The 17,941-nt window shown below is 35.9% G+C and overlaps 1 protein-coding gene across 7 annotated transcripts in view; it reads right to left on the bottom strand.

The window, feature by feature from the left end:
• Positions 1-11,547: 11,547 nt before the first annotated feature.
• Erbin (erbb2 interacting protein) overlaps positions 11,548-17,941 on the bottom strand; it is a 96,421-nt gene continuing 90,027 nt past the window's right edge. For 6 of the 7 annotated variants that reach the window (XM_034523635.3, XM_076916245.1, XM_076916243.1 and 3 more), the window contains 4 exons: positions 15,726-15,932; positions 14,313-14,405; positions 13,830-13,904; positions 11,548-11,794 (listed from right to left, as the gene is read on the bottom strand). In XM_034523635.3, the coding sequence (XP_034379526.1) occupies positions 11,687-11,794; positions 13,830-13,904; positions 14,313-14,405; positions 15,726-15,932 (483 nt within the window). In that variant the 3' untranslated portion in view covers positions 11,548-11,686. The remainder of the gene's footprint in view (positions 11,795-13,829; positions 13,905-14,312; positions 14,406-15,725; positions 15,933-17,941) is intronic. The other variant, XM_076916248.1, reaches the window with a different exon arrangement.

The raw sequence follows: 17,941 nt of genomic DNA, 5'->3' as shown, positions 1-17,941 counted from the left end.
GAATAGGGGGTGATAGTGAGTTGAGGAAAGGAGAGTATTTATAGGCCCAAGAGAGGCAGCCTTAGACGAGAGGAACTGGGTTTAAAAGAATTTGAAAAACAAAAAAGGGCAGAGCACTGAGCAGTATCCATAATTCTGCTTTCTTTGTCCCTTGGCAAGCCAATGTCCACATGTCTCATTATGTTTCTGTCCACGTGTCTCATTGTATGAATGATTGGTTGTCTATGTTTTATGTTCTATGTTTAATGTTCAAAAGGTCATAAAAATTGCTTGATTCAACACTTGGTCTAGTTTAACTTGGTTTTCAAAGGCAGTTTTAATATGCAGAGCAGCGGTTGATACGTTTGCTTAACACCTGTAGCTAAGAGTCGAGCTCAGCTGGAAAAGCTACTTTTAAAGGGACCAGAAGTTTTTTAGAATCTATAAGGAAATTAAGAGTTGTTTGTCGTAGAAAAATCTCTGTGACAAGGTGCTTTTATCTTAAAATTATAGCTAGAGAAAGTGAGAAATTTTGTTTGATTTAAATATATAAGATGTGTTATCACTTCATTTTTGTTTCTAATTGGTTTTAAGGTATAAACATGTTCTACATGTCTTGGTTATAGATTATCGGCCTAAAGTTATTGGATATGATAAAAAAAAGTTTACAACCTTGGTAACAAAGGTTGGCTTAAGATTGGTAACTCAGGGTTAGAGTCATTCAGAAACCAGATGTATAAAGATAAGATTTAAGAACAATGTCTCTTTAGTGAGATATTAAAAGCTGCAATATCATGCATTCATATATAAGAATTGGCAGCAAAACTTTATAGCATAAAGGTAATCTACTTGGTGTTGATTTTAGAGAAAATAGATTGCTTATGAATAATGCTGAGATTTAAAAAAAAAGAATAAGTAGCGCTGAGACAAGTCACGTGATGTGACTCCAGCTTAGAAACGCTGCACCAATAAACCTGCCTGCAGACAAATCAGACAGGTCAGACAGGTCAGACAGGTTGCCTGCTACAAGAAGTTAAGAATATCCTGTGTCAGAGAGCCAAAAGAATAGGCCTCCATTTTGGTACAGATACAAATTTATAGTAAAAAGTAAGGTAGTTATAAAAGCAATCAGTAGGCCAGGATCCCTCAGGCACCTAGATCTAGTGCCCAATATAGTCACCTAGATAAATCTAGTGGAGGAATACCCTTCCCCCCAATAAAAGCCTTTCTTCCCCAAGACCCTTGTAGGTTCTGGTCTTCAGGAGTGAAGAACAAGAAAGGACACGAAAGAAATGTTCCCGCAGACATGGGACCCCATCAATTGATCAGGCCATGGTCAGCAGTGGGTTACAGAAGGTAAGGGACACCCAAAGGCCCATGCCAGATCACATTGATTGATCATATGTAAGAACATGAGACCCCACTAATTTCGCCAAGACACATGAGGTTAAGCAGGGATCAGATGAGCTGCCCACAGCCTTTCTAGGCATTCTGTCAGTATAGGCAAGGCTTCAGAGGCTAGAGAGACTACAAGATAAGTCGTTAAAAGGTTTAGTGTAAGTCTGGAGAAGAAGGAGTAGAGTTCGACCCCACCCACCAGTCTGAGGAGGGTTTTAAAGGGAAAAACCACAAACCAGGGGAGTGGGAAGGGGGTGAGGGGTTGCCAAGAATACATAAGAATAGCAAAACATTCCAGAGAAACCCATCCTGAAAGGTTAATAGCCATGGAAATTACTCAGTACAATCATTTTTCTCAAAAATGTGGTTTTACCATGTCATTGTGTTCCACCTTGTCATTTACCAACTATTTCAGATTAACTATCTTCACTTCTTCTGGCTATAGCTCCACCTAGGTGGCTTGCATCTTTATCTGTGGTCAGGAATGTGTCTTCCTGCCTTGGGCCTCTCCCACCCATAGGTGGGCCTACTGCCTGAGGCTTGAGGAATGTAATCCATAATGTCTTTCACCTGGAATGTGTCCTGGGGTAGTGAAGGCCTGAAATCTTATTTTCAGTTCTGCATTCTGGCACCTGCATTTTTCTGCCCAGGTCTAAGGGCAAAGAAAAAGTCTACATATATTTTATAAAATGGTCTTTATAATTTTTCACTCTACACTTACACTGTTTAAAAATTGGTTTTGTTTCTCAAAATTATGGTTATACTCTAATGTTACAAAAGAGGCTTAAAAACATAGTTAAACTGCCAATATTCCATTGGCTACAATTGGTAGTTCTATCGAGAGTTTGAGATTTTTTTGATTTACCTATGTTTATAGAGAAAAGATACAACACGTGTCTTTTAAAGTTTACAGTTTAAATTTAAAGTTTAAAGTTAAAATTAAAAAAAAAAATTGTGCAGTTCAGGCCTAGCCAGGCCTCAGAGAACAGGCCAGAGATTAAGAACATTTACATTTGAATTAAGATAATACAGATTGAGCTCTGCAGCCCAGGTGCTAAACATCCCTTTTGTCCTGGATCTTCATGGACCAGATACTAGAAATTTGTCTTTTGCATTGCTTGTTTCTACAGTGGAGGAGAGATAAATCTAAGACACAAAGACTTTACAACAGGCTGAGAGTTATAATTATGCTGGAGATATTAAAATTATGCCTACTTCCCTCCATGAGTTATAACTGTACCTGCTGACGAAATATTGTTCAATTTGTTTTGATTCCTTTATATCCAAAGTTGTTAAAAATGAGATGCTTTTGGTTCCTCTAATGTATGTAACAATTATTAGAGGATAAGGTTGGCTTTTATCTAATATTCTCACTCAGCTAAAAAAGATTGGTTATTAAATTAATCCAAAATAAAGTTCAAATTTAAGATTTATACAGCCTGACTTGCCTACTCCAGCTGCCATTCCAGTAAATACATATAGAATTATTATAGATATAAAAAATGTTTTTATACAATTCCTTTACATTTCTGGTAAAGGTGAGAGGTTTGCAGTCAATAAATTTATTTGTCATTTTTAAGAGCCCATGAAGTGATATCGTTAAAAAAGTTTGCCTCAAAGAATGCTTTTATATATATATATATATATATATATATATATATATATATATATATATATATATACACACACACATATATTGTTGTTGTTGCTTTAATACAAAAAATTAAGAGTTTAAATCTTTTAGTGTATATTATTCATTGGGTGATACTTTATTAGCGGATTTCTTTAAAGAAGTTTTTCTGCAAGCCTTTGCTCCAATATAATGAGCTTAAAAATTTTTTGGACTACTTGTTGCTCGAAAAAGGATTCAAAGACAGTGTCTTTTCAATATTTGAGACCTCAGTTATATCCTAAGTAGATTGTGGCACAGAAAATTCTAATAAAAGTAGATAGTTGGTGCTAGAAAGATGGCTCAGCTGGTAAAGGCTAGACATATAATTAAAAATATAAAAGTTGAATTCCCAGCAACCACATGGTGGCTCACAACCATTTGTGGTGGGATCTAGCACCATATTCTGGCTTGTAAGTGTACATATAAAAAGAAAATGGTTTCCTTTTAATCTTGATTTGCGTTTAGTGATTTTTAAAAGTTGTTAAGAGATATTAATTGGCTAAAACCTCATCTTAAGCTTACCATAAGAGGATTTAAACCTCTGTTTGATATTTTCAAAGGGATACAAGTCCTAATTCTCCTTGACAATTAACTATAAAGGAGAGATAGCTTTGCTGAAATAGAGTAAGCTGTTAGTTATCAACAGATAAATTATATAGACTATGATAAATTGTTGGCTGTTTGTGTTGTTACTACTCATATTTCCACAGCAGCCCTTTGACAAAAGAAACCATTAATGTAGATTTATTTTTCTATATCTACAAATAAAGTTTAAACATCCTATTATAAAATTATAATTGTGTTAATACAAGATTATATGATAAAATCCGAAAAGCATTTTGGATAAAAGGTTTATTCCTTTATTCCAAATAGCAATTAAATTGGTTATTGAAAAATAATGATATTTGGCCTATTACATGGCAAACATTTTAGACAAATTTGATGATCATATGTTACAGTTTTTCTCTATGCATGCTTTTATATTTCCTAAAATTTACTATGCATGCAGCCCATATAAAAGATGTTTGCTGTATTTACTGTATTTACAGAAGCCTCATCTATTGAGAAGACAGTATATGTAATTAAATCATATGTGTATTTTCTTGAGTTTCCCCTGCTTCAACACAACTAAATTATGTGTTGTAGCCACTGTTTAAAATGCTAAAAAAATCAAGCTTTCAATTTATATACTCATAGACAATATATGGCTCATGATTTATAATTACTTAAAATTGTTTCTTTTTAAGATATAGCTAATTCTCAAATTTTATTTATAAAAATACAGCTTAATTTATGAAACATGTACTGTTTCTTAACTTTGTATGACATTTAAAAGCTCATTGGATTGCCTGAACCCAGGACAATGCCAGAGCAGATTTGTATACTAGACATATTCTAGGCCTTTCAAAAATAATTGGCCATACAATCTTATTCTTTACAACATCAGAAGAGTAATAGCTTAAGACAACAATTTGAGATTTCTAGAAAGTGTGCAAGTTAAATTGCAAAAACTTGTCCTCAATATCTTCAATTTCTTCATAATGGTGTTAAGCCTTGAGGACTTATATGTAATCAATTTTGGAAAATAGATGTTACTCATTTTTGATTTATGTACACGTGACTTGACACCTTTTAGTTGCAACTACTTTAACAAGAAAAGCAACTAAAAATATAATTAGTTGTTGCCTATATTATTTTCCTGTGCTTGGTGTTCCATATCAGACAAAGATAGATAATGGAACTGGCTATTACAGTTATTTGGCTACATTCAAACATTTGAGATGTTTTGTTGACAATTTAATATTACTGATATGTCCTTATTATCCTCAAGGACAAGAAATTGTGAAAGAGATTATGAAACTTTAAAATAATATTTTCATAACTCTCTAAATATGGGAAAAGCAGCTAATGGTGCTTCTTCCCTGGTTTTACAAGTAATTCTAAAAAATTGGCTTTTTTAAAACTAGAAAGGGGGAATTATACCCCACAAGGTCATCAAAAGCACACCTTGCTTTTGTCTTGTTTTAAATTTTCTGCAATCTGATGCTAAAGGTCAGTCTGCAGTGGATCACCACTGTCATCCAGTTACTTCCAACTTAATTTGCCAGGGTCTTGTGGAAAGGCCCCTTAACAATACTTGGTGTGGTCCTGATCCTGTTCTAATTTGGGGTCATGGGTCAGTCTACATTTTTCAGAAAAAGAAATTGGAGCCTGATGGCTGCCTAAAAGACTGGTCCTCAAGTGGACACAGATCTTAAGCCTAATAATTATAATTCTAATGATAAAGATGGCTCAAAATCTTTATCAACCAGCTTATTTAACTTGACATATAATCTCTACTCTTACTGGAGAGTGTCTTTTATCATTACTTAAAGCCACCCACTATATACCTGGTGGCTAGACTTGTGTCTGATCCCTGCTAATTAGCAGTTGGATTAGATACTGAAATACTTCCACTTCCAACCTTATTTTCTACATTGCTTGAATAATCATGTTGCTTTTAACCTTTGAACCTTATATTTTAAGCAGATTGGTTGCCCTCACACAGGATCGCTCTCAGCAAGCTCAGCTATTCATCATGGCAGTTACACATCGCTGTGAAGAACTGCATCTAGTGCATGCCCACAGGTCCTTTGGTCTGAATATGGTTTTGGTCTAAAGAGTGTGCCAATGATGGCCGGTTAGTCAATGACGGGTAAGAGTGTTTTGAGCTCCTATAAACCTAAGACAGAGGCATACATCATTATGCTATGTATGTTTTCCTCAATGACAGGTAATTATAGGAGTAATTTTTAGCTCCCATAAACCTAAGGCAGAGGCATACATGCATATGCTATGTATGATTTCCTCAATGATGGGTAATATCGGAGTAATATAAACGCCAACCTAAGCCAGGCACAGGCCTAGACCGGATGAAATTGTGCCCCGTCCAGATATTGGCACTGCCATCTTAAAAAATTAAGGGAGGAACTGTGCCCTTCCTCCAGGCCTGAAAAGTCATTTACCACAATAGACCAAGCAACAGTAGGACCTAGGAGATGCATTGCATTACCAGCCTTGGTGCCTTGGAGCCTGCTACCTGAGCTAGGAAGAATGGAATGCCTGCTGAGCTAGCCTTGACACCTTCCAGACTGCTATCTCCTTGCCCAGCCCCTGGGCTGAACTGAGAAGAGACTCTGGGGGGTGGGGTGTGGGGTGTGGGGGGTGGGGTGTGGGGTTTCCCCTTTATATGTGAAAGCAAATTATTAAACTTCAAGCCTTGATCAGAGAACTTTATCTTGGCTTCATCTCTTCCCGCCCGTTTCCCTATTCTCAGCCTCTCTTACAGGTGAACCCAGTTCAGCTGTTGCTGTTGGCGGCAACAGCCATCTACATGAACAAAACAATAACTCAAAAATTAAAAATAATCTCAGGGACTAAAACAAGTAGTCAGCACTAGTCACTCATTGGTTTACTCATTTAACCATTCTGTTACATCACCGTCACATGCTGTGACAATTATCAAACTTGACCGCTTCTGACTTTTCTCTTATTTATTTCTTTTATTTAATTCTCTTATTATCCACTACGTTTGTTGAAACATCTATAATCCCAACACTCAGCATTCTGAGACAGGAGAACTGCTGTGAGCTCAAAGTCAGTCTGAACAAGATACTGAGTTCCAGAATGATCTGGGTTAAAGAGAGTCCTCTCAAAAACAAGTTATTTATATTCAGTCATCTCTGTTCTTTCCTGAACACATAAAACTTAAAATACACACAGCTGGGCATGGCAGTACACACCTGTAATTCCAGCAGTTGGGGAGGCTGAAGCAGAACTGCAATGAGTCCAATGCCAACAATGGCTACACAGCAAGATGGTTTAAAATAACCAGAATAAAGAGCTAGTGTTTCTTCTCTTTAAATGTTTCCTAGTGATGTAATTGCAGTGTCAACATTTTATAGGGGTATAACCTAAGGGACTTACATAGGACAACCAAAAAATGAAGGTATGCCAAAATATTTCCAAGATATAAGGCAGGTAAAATTCTTAACAAATGTCACTTTTAAAAGTTCTGCCTAGGTCCTCTTTTCTGCTCCACACCTCATGGTGTAACCTCAAGGGAATAACCTGGGGATGGTTGTAGGCTATCCCTCTACTCCCCTTCCCTCAGCATCACTAATCTCACCATCCTATGCTCAGTGCTACCAAAGTCATTATTTCATATTCTGCCTGATTTAAGTGATTACTGGTTTTAACTAGAAAATGAAATGTCAAAAACTTACCATGAAATTTACAGAAGGTGGGGGGAGCAAAAAACCGGAGCAAAGATGAATTATTCTTAAGGCAGTGAATTCTGGTATCCCCAGACTATAGGTGTCAGTAGCGCCTGAGAACTTGCTATGAATGTAAATTCTTGGGCACCTTGCAGGAGACTCTGTCAGATGCTGAGGCTTGAGGAGAAATGCTAGTATAAAATATTAAGATACATGCAGGTTTTATGTCATACATAAAAGCAAGTAATAAAGTCAGTTATTAATGGAATACAGACAATAGGTATTTACTCTAAACTTAACTATTCTGGGACAATATAAGGCAGATGCTCAGAAAGTCCTGTACATATATAGGTATTTGATATGTGACAAAGTTTACATTGCACATAGTAAGAAAGTAGGCTGGGGCTGGAGAGATGCTCGTAGGTCAAGAGCACTGATTGCTCTTTGATCTTCCACAAAGTTTGGGTTTAGTGTACAAAATTTACATGGAGGCTCACAACCATCTGTAACTAGCCAGGAGATCAATGCCCCATTCTGTCTCTATGAGTACTGCATACATGTGGTATACTGGCATATATGCAGGCAAACACCCACACACATAAAATTAAATTTTTAAAAAGTGGGATTTCACAGTTAATGCAGAGAGATCATGTAGGTGGATCTCCACCTGACACAACAGTCAATGATAAACTCAAGATAGATGGACTAAGGGTCTAAACCACAGAGAAAATCTACACAGCAAACAGAAGTAAACATGGAGGAGGAGCTTTGTGACTTGGCCATGGAGACTTAACTAAGAATAATGAAGCACAATGAGATTCAATCATATACATGCTAAATCTTCTTTTAAAAAATAAAAACATAACAAGATACTATCAATAGTTGTGGACTGCAAAATGTTTGTAATGTCTAAAATAAAAAATTCAGACACTGAGGTACAAGCCTGTAATGCCAGCAGTAGGAGAGCTGAGGTAGGAGGATTCAGAATTCTAGCAACACAGTGAGTCTCAATACTTCCTGTGCTACACAGCAAAAACTTGTTTCAAGTATCCCTATGCCAAAAGATAAGAAATCAGTATTTAAAACCTGTAGGAAACTCGTTCAATCTTGTCTTTAAAACTTCAAAGAGTACTCATGTAGATTTTGTGGGCTTGAGAGGAGAGAGGAACATGCAGGAGAAGAGAAATGAGAAGCTGCCATGGGTTAGTTGAGCCATAAGAATGTGGTCCTGAGGACTGCCCAATGACAGTTAAGAGCAGCCCAGCTGGAACATGTAGTAAATAGTAAGTAACAACTCGGGGTTAGTGATAGGAAAGTAGATTTGAACAGCATGGGGGGCAGGCAACTGCCCAGCTATCATGTGGCTTAAGGTTATTGTAAATATAAAGGCTGCCAATCTGTCTTTCGTCCAGGAACTCAACACCCAAAGGCCGGGTAGAAGCTTCAGGCAGGGATTTTAATAATTTCTACAACATATACCTGTCTGTAATTCCAGTTTCAGGGGATTTGGCACCCTTACATACATGTAGACATACATGTAGGCATCAATACATATAAGAATAAACTAAAAAAAAAACCCAAAACACTGGAATGTAATGCTGTATGTACATGTTTATGTATGCAAGTGTGTATGTACAGTATGTGTATAGTCCAGAAGAGGATACTGGGTGCCTTATATTTATTTTTTACTTTTTTAGACAGGGTCTCTTACTGAACCTGTAGTTCAGATTCTGTTAGGCTGGTCTTCCTCCTCAGCACTGGGATTACAGGCACATGCTGCCTCATATGGACCTACCCCTAGGCCCTCATGCTTATGTGGAAACACCTTCCTGACTGAGTACTCCTGAGCTCCTCAATGACATTTAAACAGTTACCAAAATGGATCTGGTTTTGAAAATCTGCTACACAGTGGGTGCTAAAGTCAGTTTTGAGCATAGTCATTACGACAATTTAGTAAACAATATAAGTTAAAAATGGCTTCTGCATTTCATCAAAAGGTACAGATTATCATTCAAACTGTAATACTGTTATAACAAAATTCTCACAAAGTGTAATTTTAATTCCCACCTCCAATATTCTGTAAGAAAATTTGGGGTGTTAAGTTTAAGTAAAACATTTTACTATTTAAATTTTACTTTTATTCTGTTATTCCAAACTTGGACAACAACGTTTCTTACCTGACTTTCAAGAGTACTCCAAACCCTAAAGTGAAGTACATCTGTTGCACTCATGACTATTTCAATGGGATATACAAAGTGGATCACCAAAGCTGACTCTGTGAAGCCTAATTCCTTCTGCAAAATTATAATCAATGATCCAAGTTAAGATCACTGAACTGTGCAGTTATATGTATCTTAATTATTCCTAATTAAAGTGATTGTGAAAATGTGACATCAATAAAGGGAGAATGTGATTATCTTACAACACCAACATAAAGTAAGAATAAAGGGAACACCGAGACTCTATTAAAGAAGCTGTTGGTCATTCTTTGTTTAAGAGATTACAACACATACAAGTGAATTTTATCAAAATACAGCACATTTCTTCTACTATATTCATAAAAATCAATTCCTATGTAAATGTACTGAAAATCAACTAAAAATGAGTTAAAATTTACAAAGAGTTGTTAAAGGGTTTCAGTCATTATTAAAACTATACAGTACAATACCCAATTGATAACAGTTTGAAAGAAGTGCAATATTTAACTTCAAATGTTTTTAAAAGTGCTGACTATTTTGACTAGAAATAGAAATGAGTCCAACTCATTTTGTAAAAATAATGTAGGTGGTGCTTTAGCTAGTCCTATAAGAATCTCAACTAACTGAGGTTGAAGAAAAGAGCATAACACATTAAAAATACCAAAATTATGCTTCTCAGAAATAAAAAAAAATGAATTAAAGAACTGAGTATTGCTTTAATAATAAAGTTTTCAGACTAGCCTCAACTAAAAACAGTTGCTGGTCTCCTATGGCACTTTTCTCTGGTCCAAATAAACATGCATTACTTCTTACCACTGCATGTTACCCAAATTTTATTTGATTATATAGAACGAAAGCAAATAAAATTAATGGTTTGGATAAACAAAATTAATAAACTTCTACCATCCATATTTGTTACAGTAACTAGGAACGAAGGCAGTTGGTGGTAAAACACTATCACACTGGTACATTTAGAAACCCTTTACAGACTCTGAAGTGTAAAGTTCACATTGAATGTCATCTGTAGAACAGCCCTTTGTCTGAACACTTCACACACTACAGGCCTCGGGGACCCCTGTGCCCTACACTTCCCATCGCTGTGCCTGTCTCACACACTTGCTTTGGTTTCCTGGCCCCATGCACACTCACGTTTCTTCCAGGCCAACAAAACCCAGAGGCTTTCTGAAACTTTCTGACATTTTGTATTATGGGGGACACACAAAACTTAAAACTGGCTTTTTAGTTTCATTTGCTTCTTAAAACAAAAATTATAAAGTAGATTATGATAGAATGCTAATTATAAAAATTAGGTTGCAAGTACCACCATTTATCAAAGAAAAAGTATCGGGACTTCATAGTATGAGAAATGCATGGACATGCATCTACATTAGAGTTAAAAACTTCAGTAACTAAAAAAATTAAAAATTGAATCACCAGTAGCAAATGTATAGTCAACAGCTATGACAAGAATCGATCTTGTACAGCTCATAAAATACAATTATTGTCTTTTAAAAAGACATTACGTATTTTATTGCATTATTTTATTAGTAAAAATACATTATCAGGTAACTTTTTCTTTCACCATTTGCCTCAGATTTTTATAGGAAATAATGCTTTAGTCTGGCCTTGAAAAGTGAACCCACCAGCACCAACTTCATCTACCCACTCCTCAGTATGCACATAGCAAAGCCAACACTTCAAATCTCTTACCCACAAGGAAAAAGTAGTTCAGCAGAAAAAACATTAATACCAGTTGGATAAAAGTAAGGACACAAAAGCGCTGAGACAGACAGCTCTGCCATCTGTCTCTGGGCTACATCAAGGCTAACTATTGCCTTGCATACAGTCAGTCATGTGTATGAAATCCAAAAATAAACCTACAATCTATACAAAAACAACATAATTTTGTTTTTGTAGCCTTGATTTGCTAAGTTTAAAAACCTAACAACAAATTTTATATGATTTGAATCCAACAGTCTCTTTTATCTTCTGTACAGTGGTTCTTCCCTCTAACCACAAGCTCCATTATTTCAGTAATGTACAAGTTCCAAGCCAACAGTTTGAATTCTTTATATATAAAAATAAGCAAAATAGTCATTTCTCTTGCAAGTGTCTCCATAAATCTTGCTATCTTCCCCATTTTTTTTTTTTTTTTTTTTTTTTTTTTTTTTGGTCTATAGTGCTTATGAAGAAATCTCTCGTACAATGATGAGTTCAACTGCACTATGGAAGGTTTTTAACAAGGACACTGCTTGTCCATGCTCAATGTTGATAAAACTGTAGCCATTAGCCTAGAAGAAAGAAGAAAGAAAGTTTTAGGAAAAATTTTAGAAATGTATTTGTAATTCTAGATGTAATTTTCTGACAGTTCACAAACCTGTCAGAAAAAAGGAAATATTCTAGCAATTTAAAAGAACACCCTGGCTGAGGAAGTGGCTCAGAGAGTAAGGCTGCTTAATTGCATGTGGGAAGCCTTGAGTTTGATTCTGGGGACCACCATCATAGAAGAAGAAAACTGCTTCCTTTAAGTTGTTCTCTGACCTCTGCACTCATGAAGTGCAGCACATATCTGTATACACACATATATAAAATTAAAAACACAAATAGGCTAATGGTCCCTATACTGTATACTTATGGAAATACAATCTCTGAAGAACCCAGGAGCTTGTATTCTGTACGTGGATGGGGACTCTGCCTTCATATGTGTCAGGCCTACCAAACTTCAAGGGTAACTGAAGGCAGTGTCTAGACTTCTGGTACCCAAGGAGTCCAGAAGAGGGTGTCAGATGCCCTGACACTGATGGCTGTTTCTGGGAACCCACCCTGCAACCTCTGGAAGAAGAGCCAGTACTCTTAGTCACTGAGCCTCCTACTCAGCCCCTTAGATAATTCTAGTATAGTCATCAGATGTTGGGAAGTATTTGTCTAAGACAGGATCAGACAGGGTGTTGTGTGTGTATGTGTTAAGGTACACCCAGCCTTACCAAACTGTGAGGGTACCTGAAGGTAATGTCTAGACTTCTCATTTACAGGAACCATTAGTTTAAGACCAGCATACAGGTTATATAAAGGCTAGCTATTATTTATTGAGCTCTTATTCTGCAACCACAGAATTATATCAGAATAATCTCTCCTCTCTCCCCACCTCGTGTGTGTGTCCCATGAAGGCTGGATGCTGAGTGTGGGGGAGGTGGGCGTGGGGGGAATAGGTGGGGGCACATCCTCATAGAAGCAGGAGGAGGGGGGATGGGATAGGGGGTTCCTGGGCAGCAGTGGGGTGGGGGGGGGGAAGAAATGGGGTAAGGGGATAATATCTGAAATGTAAATAAAATATCCAATAAAAATACTAACATTTCTAAACTTAAAATGATGTATAAAACACATAATCATGATTTTCAACGTGTAAAGTAGAACTACTTAAAAATAAAAGGCTGAAGATCGGATGCTCCAACGTTCTGTAGTATAGGGACTGCCCAGGTGTTCAGCGGTCTCTATAAATTGGCTAAGTTTTAGAAGCTTTGCTTTGTGCTTCCCACAATTTCAGTTAACTCAGTCATTCTGGATTTCTGATGGGGTTGAAGACTTATAGGCTTATAGCCAATCCCGGCTATTTACTTTGAGAGAAAAGATTTGAGAGGATGGTTTTCAGCTGACATTCATTCTAAAGCCAAGAAAAAAGCCAGGTTCAGAACTAAGTGTTTTAGTTAAGAGAAATAACAGAGGTTCTGGTTAGTCAACAAAATGATGGACTTGGTATCAGGACTATCTTGTACCTCACTGGTACAAATAGGTATAATTATGCTCTAATTGTATTTGGAGAGAAAAGTTTTATTTTAACAGGAAGGGTGATATGTAGGAGGAGCTAAGGTGGGAGGAGTATGGAGAGGAAGAGAAGGAGTAAGGAGAGGAGGAAGAAAAGTAGAGGAGGAGCTAGAAGAGAGAGTGGGGAGGGGAGAACATGGAGGTGGATGTTCTCATGTCTCTGCCAGTCAAAGATAGTTGATATATCTAGGTTGGGTATTGGGTTACACTTCTGATTGTATGGGCATCTTGTTATTGAGCATTACCAAACTTATAAAGCCTTTGATTAACATTTAAAAAATTATATAAAAGCAAAAAGGAGAAGGAGGGATGGGATAGCGGTTTTCTAGGGAGGGGAAATGGGGAAAGGGGATGGCATCTGAAATGTAAATAAAATATTCAATAAAAAATAAATAAAAATAGAAAAATACTTTAAAAGGTATATAAACACTAGAAAGTGTCACAAAATAAAATTATTAAAAAACAAAAATGAAAAAATAATAAAAAGGTGGTTGACTTAATTACCTGAATAATTTTATCTCCTGGCTGTAGTAATTTTGATGCTGGTCCTTCAGGCTGTACCCTTGTTACAAATATACCCTTTAATGAACAATAACAAAAAATAATTATTTATTGCCAAACTACAAACTGAAATCATGAATCAATAACAAGAAAACCTTTTTTTTCCCCAATACATGCTAATATGTGAATACAGTAGAAACTGTCTCCTTGATAATTTCTGCTTCTGACTTTATCAATGTAGCAATATCACTTCTACAATTTTTTGGAGAAGCAATAACAAAAACTAGAAATAACTTAGTAATATCATCAATACATTTTTGGTTAAATTCTTTCCTTCAAACAACATGGAATAATCAAATTTCAAAAACCAAAGAAAATAAAGAAAGAAAAAGAATGAGAGCCATATAGATTTACAGTGTCACTTAAGTATGGGATTAATAAATGACACCTTATGAATGTTCAAGGACATAATAAAAAACAACTTACATCATCATCAGGTCTGAAAGGGTTTCCTCTACCCCCGACACCTCCTGATATGCTAAATCCAAGTTCTGGATCCTTTTCTACTCTTACTCGAATCTGATTTAATATGAAAATAAAGGAAATATTACTATATCAGAAAAATATACAATACTATCCTATTTATATCCTGGTGAATTAAATTCAAGCAGACTATTCAAGGATTCATCAAAAATAAGCATTTGGGCAGATGAGGTGACACAACAACACAGAACAGCATTAATGTTAATGAGTTAGTGAGTTAAAGGCACAGTGGGATTATAAAGGGTAGCTCCTAAACTTTACCACTTATGAGCTTAGTCAATCAACTGATGTTGGCCCTATTTTAACTTCTAACCAGCATGAATTTTAATGGCATGGTACATATCTATAGAGCACATAGACATATTCCCATCAGTTTTCACTTACAGACCATCTAAATTCCATGCTGTCCTTGCCATAAGACACAATCCTTATGCAACTAATAAGATACTTATGACATTTAGAGCTGATTTTAAGAAATCAACTCCTCATTCCCTCTATCTGTTTATATGCTTCAGGGGAGTCAGGATTTTAAGATCAGATCAACTGACAGTAGTTTTTATAAGTGATTATAAATGAGAATCCAGAAATGTTTTCTTAAGATAGGGTCTCACCATGCAGTCCTGGATGACCTGCAATCTGCTGTGTAGACCAGGTTGGCTTAAACTCACAGAGATCCTCCTGTCTCTGGCCCTTAAATGTTGGCTTGTATTTTGACACAGGGTCTCACTAAACAGCCTAAACTAGCCTGGACTGTATGATGAATCCAAGCTAGCCTTGAATATACTACTCTCCGCCTCAGCCTTCAGGGTACTGTAGTGGGTGACAGAGGCTAAATGTCTGTTTTAGGATGCTCCTGTTTACACAGACTCAGTCAAAACAAAATGAGATCACTACCAAAGGTTTCAATGCTATCTATCATCATGATCATCTCATAAATAAACCACTAAGGCATATGAAATTATGACCTATACATATTCAAGACCAAACCTTCAACCCAGACTGGAGACTATAGCTGAATTTCCAATTCTAAGAGGCAAGACTCTGGTGTAGAATAGAGACTAAATGGTCTACTATTTACAGTCTTAGAAGAAAATCTACTGGAGCACCATCAATCCATTTCGTACAAGCAGTAACTTTAGAATTAAAAAAAAAAAAACCCACACCCAACACTAAATCTTATGTTACATGATCATAAAGCCAAGTTAAAAAGTTTAATACTTTAGAAAACTAAACTTTATAAATAAAACAAAATGGTAAAAATTACTGTTAAAATTCTATATGGAGTTATTGCTATTCACCTATAAGGATATATGAAAAGTTTAATTTCATATTTCAAACAGTCTTGATGAGTCTTACCTCTTGCTTTGCCAGCTCATGGCCTTGTCTAGGAGAACAATGGGGATGTGTATATGAAGGCTGGTGGGCCACTTTCAGCATCAAATAATCAATTAGTTGTTCTCTAGAGGGATGCCTTGCCACAGATGCCTGAGGGGGATGATGTGTTTGACTATAATTTGCCTGAGGCCTGAGAGGCTGGCCCATTTGTCCATTACTCAAAGGCATCTAAGAAAAACATGAATTATCTTAATATTCTCCTTAGATTAATACAAAAGCACTAGAGATTTAACATTCTACACCATTCAATATTGAGTTACTCACTATAGTCTTCTAAACCATTTTATTAAACCACTATATTCTTGTAAACCACTATATTTTTCTAAAACTATATTTTTATATATTTTTATATATATAAAACCACTATATTTTTCCAAAAGAAAAGTTATTACTGTCTTAATTCTAAACTTGCTTGAAGGTTTAATGATTAAATATAATGGCAAACTTTTAAATGAAGGCCTCATGTATATTTTAAATTAATTGCTTTTCTGTTAGATATAAATCTACTGTTACTTTGACTAAATGTTAAAATAGGAAACAAGTATACTGAAAAAACCTTGACTACTGATATACATAAACCAAAACAAATCTTTATATACTAAAAAAAGCCCTTTAAATTAGCCTATTAGAAGGGTATCTTTTCATACCAAAAGGTGTATTTTGTTTGTTTGTCTTTTGAGATAAGGTTTTTCTCCCTGGCTTTTCTAGAACTCACTCAGTAGACCAGGCTGGCCTCAAACTCAGAGATCCACCTGCTTCTGCCTCCTTAATGCTGGGATTAAAGACATGTGCCACCACCACCCACCTAAAAAGGTAGATTTTTTGTTGTTTTTGTTTTTCTTCTGGGGGGGAAAAACTCAGGAGTGTAGCTCCTTCTTAATTTGAATATATCTGCTATCTTTATTTCTACCTTTTCAGAAGTAACAAGTCAATTTAGCTATCTACATAGGAATTAAGTGATTTACTGTTTTGCATGTGTGTATGTATCTGCAATTTCAAGCTCTCAAAATATTAGCTCTGTGGAATACTAAAAACCCAAGACTTAATTAAGTACTGATGTTCTACTTTATTTTCCACATGAGGAGAAAAACCCACCACCAGATTTAAACCACCTTTAATAACACTGTTAAGAAACTGATCCTGGATATAATATAGACTTAGGATTACATTTGTAGCTAATAGCTTATTCTGTTCTATGAAGAATCCAGCCAAAAATTAAGCCTACATTTATATTATGAACGTTCATATGTAAAAAGACTTTTATACAGAAGAGAAAATACATGCTTCAGTTATTTAATCATTTAAAATTTCCTTGCTGGTTAATAGAAAAGTATTTTTCGAGCAGAAAATAGCAGAAAATAAAATTTCCTTAAAATTACCCAAAATTAGAAGTTTGACAAAAGTTTCAGAACTGTATGTTGTGAACTTTATCTTGCTAAAAATAAAAAAAAAAATGGTGTTTAGTAAGAAAACATTCTAAAAGGACACTTTTTGTCATGGTTACACTAAAATTTTAGTTAATTCTCAAGTCTAGGACAATATATGGGTAGTTTATGACAGTGGACAAAAATGGTAATATTCTGTGACAAATCTTATATGCGTTTAGGTACTATGTTATGCTTACATGTCTGGGAAAAAAATCTACTCTAGTTATTTGTCACTGGCTAACTGTAGATTTAAAGCTACAAATCTATCAAAAGGTGCACTACCTGGCTGTGCTACTGTTTTACTATTTACATAAAAATCTACAGGGCCCCCACACTTTTCTGTTTATACCATTTATTCCATATGCAGATTTCATTACCCTCCTCCGACAAAAACTAAGATAAGGCCTTCTTCATGGCAGGCAAATGCTCTCTCTGTCCCAGTTACGACTCCACCTCGCAGACACTGAACAGCTCTCTTTATTGCTGTTGTTAAGTGACACTTATTTATATGTGTGTATATATACATATACACATGCAGGTATAGTGTAGGTGCATGCATGGCCATGACATGTGTGTAAGGTCAGACAACTTTCATGAGTTTGTTCTCTCTTTCTACCATGCAGGTTCTAGAGATTGAACTCATGTTGTCAGACTTGGGGACAACTGCCCCTATCCACTAAGTTGTCTTTCTTGCTTGTTCCCTGACTTTAGGCCATGCTGGCCTCAAACTCTTGATCTTCCAGTCTTGGG

The sequence above is a fragment of the Arvicanthis niloticus genome, chromosome 19, assembly GCF_011762505.2.
Source record: "Arvicanthis niloticus isolate mArvNil1 chromosome 19, mArvNil1.pat.X, whole genome shotgun sequence".
In the NCBI taxonomy this organism is placed as follows: Eukaryota; Metazoa; Chordata; class Mammalia; order Rodentia; family Muridae; genus Arvicanthis; species Arvicanthis niloticus.
Note: the sequence above shows the minus strand (reverse complement) of the source record. Positions and strands in the feature narration are given on the sequence as shown.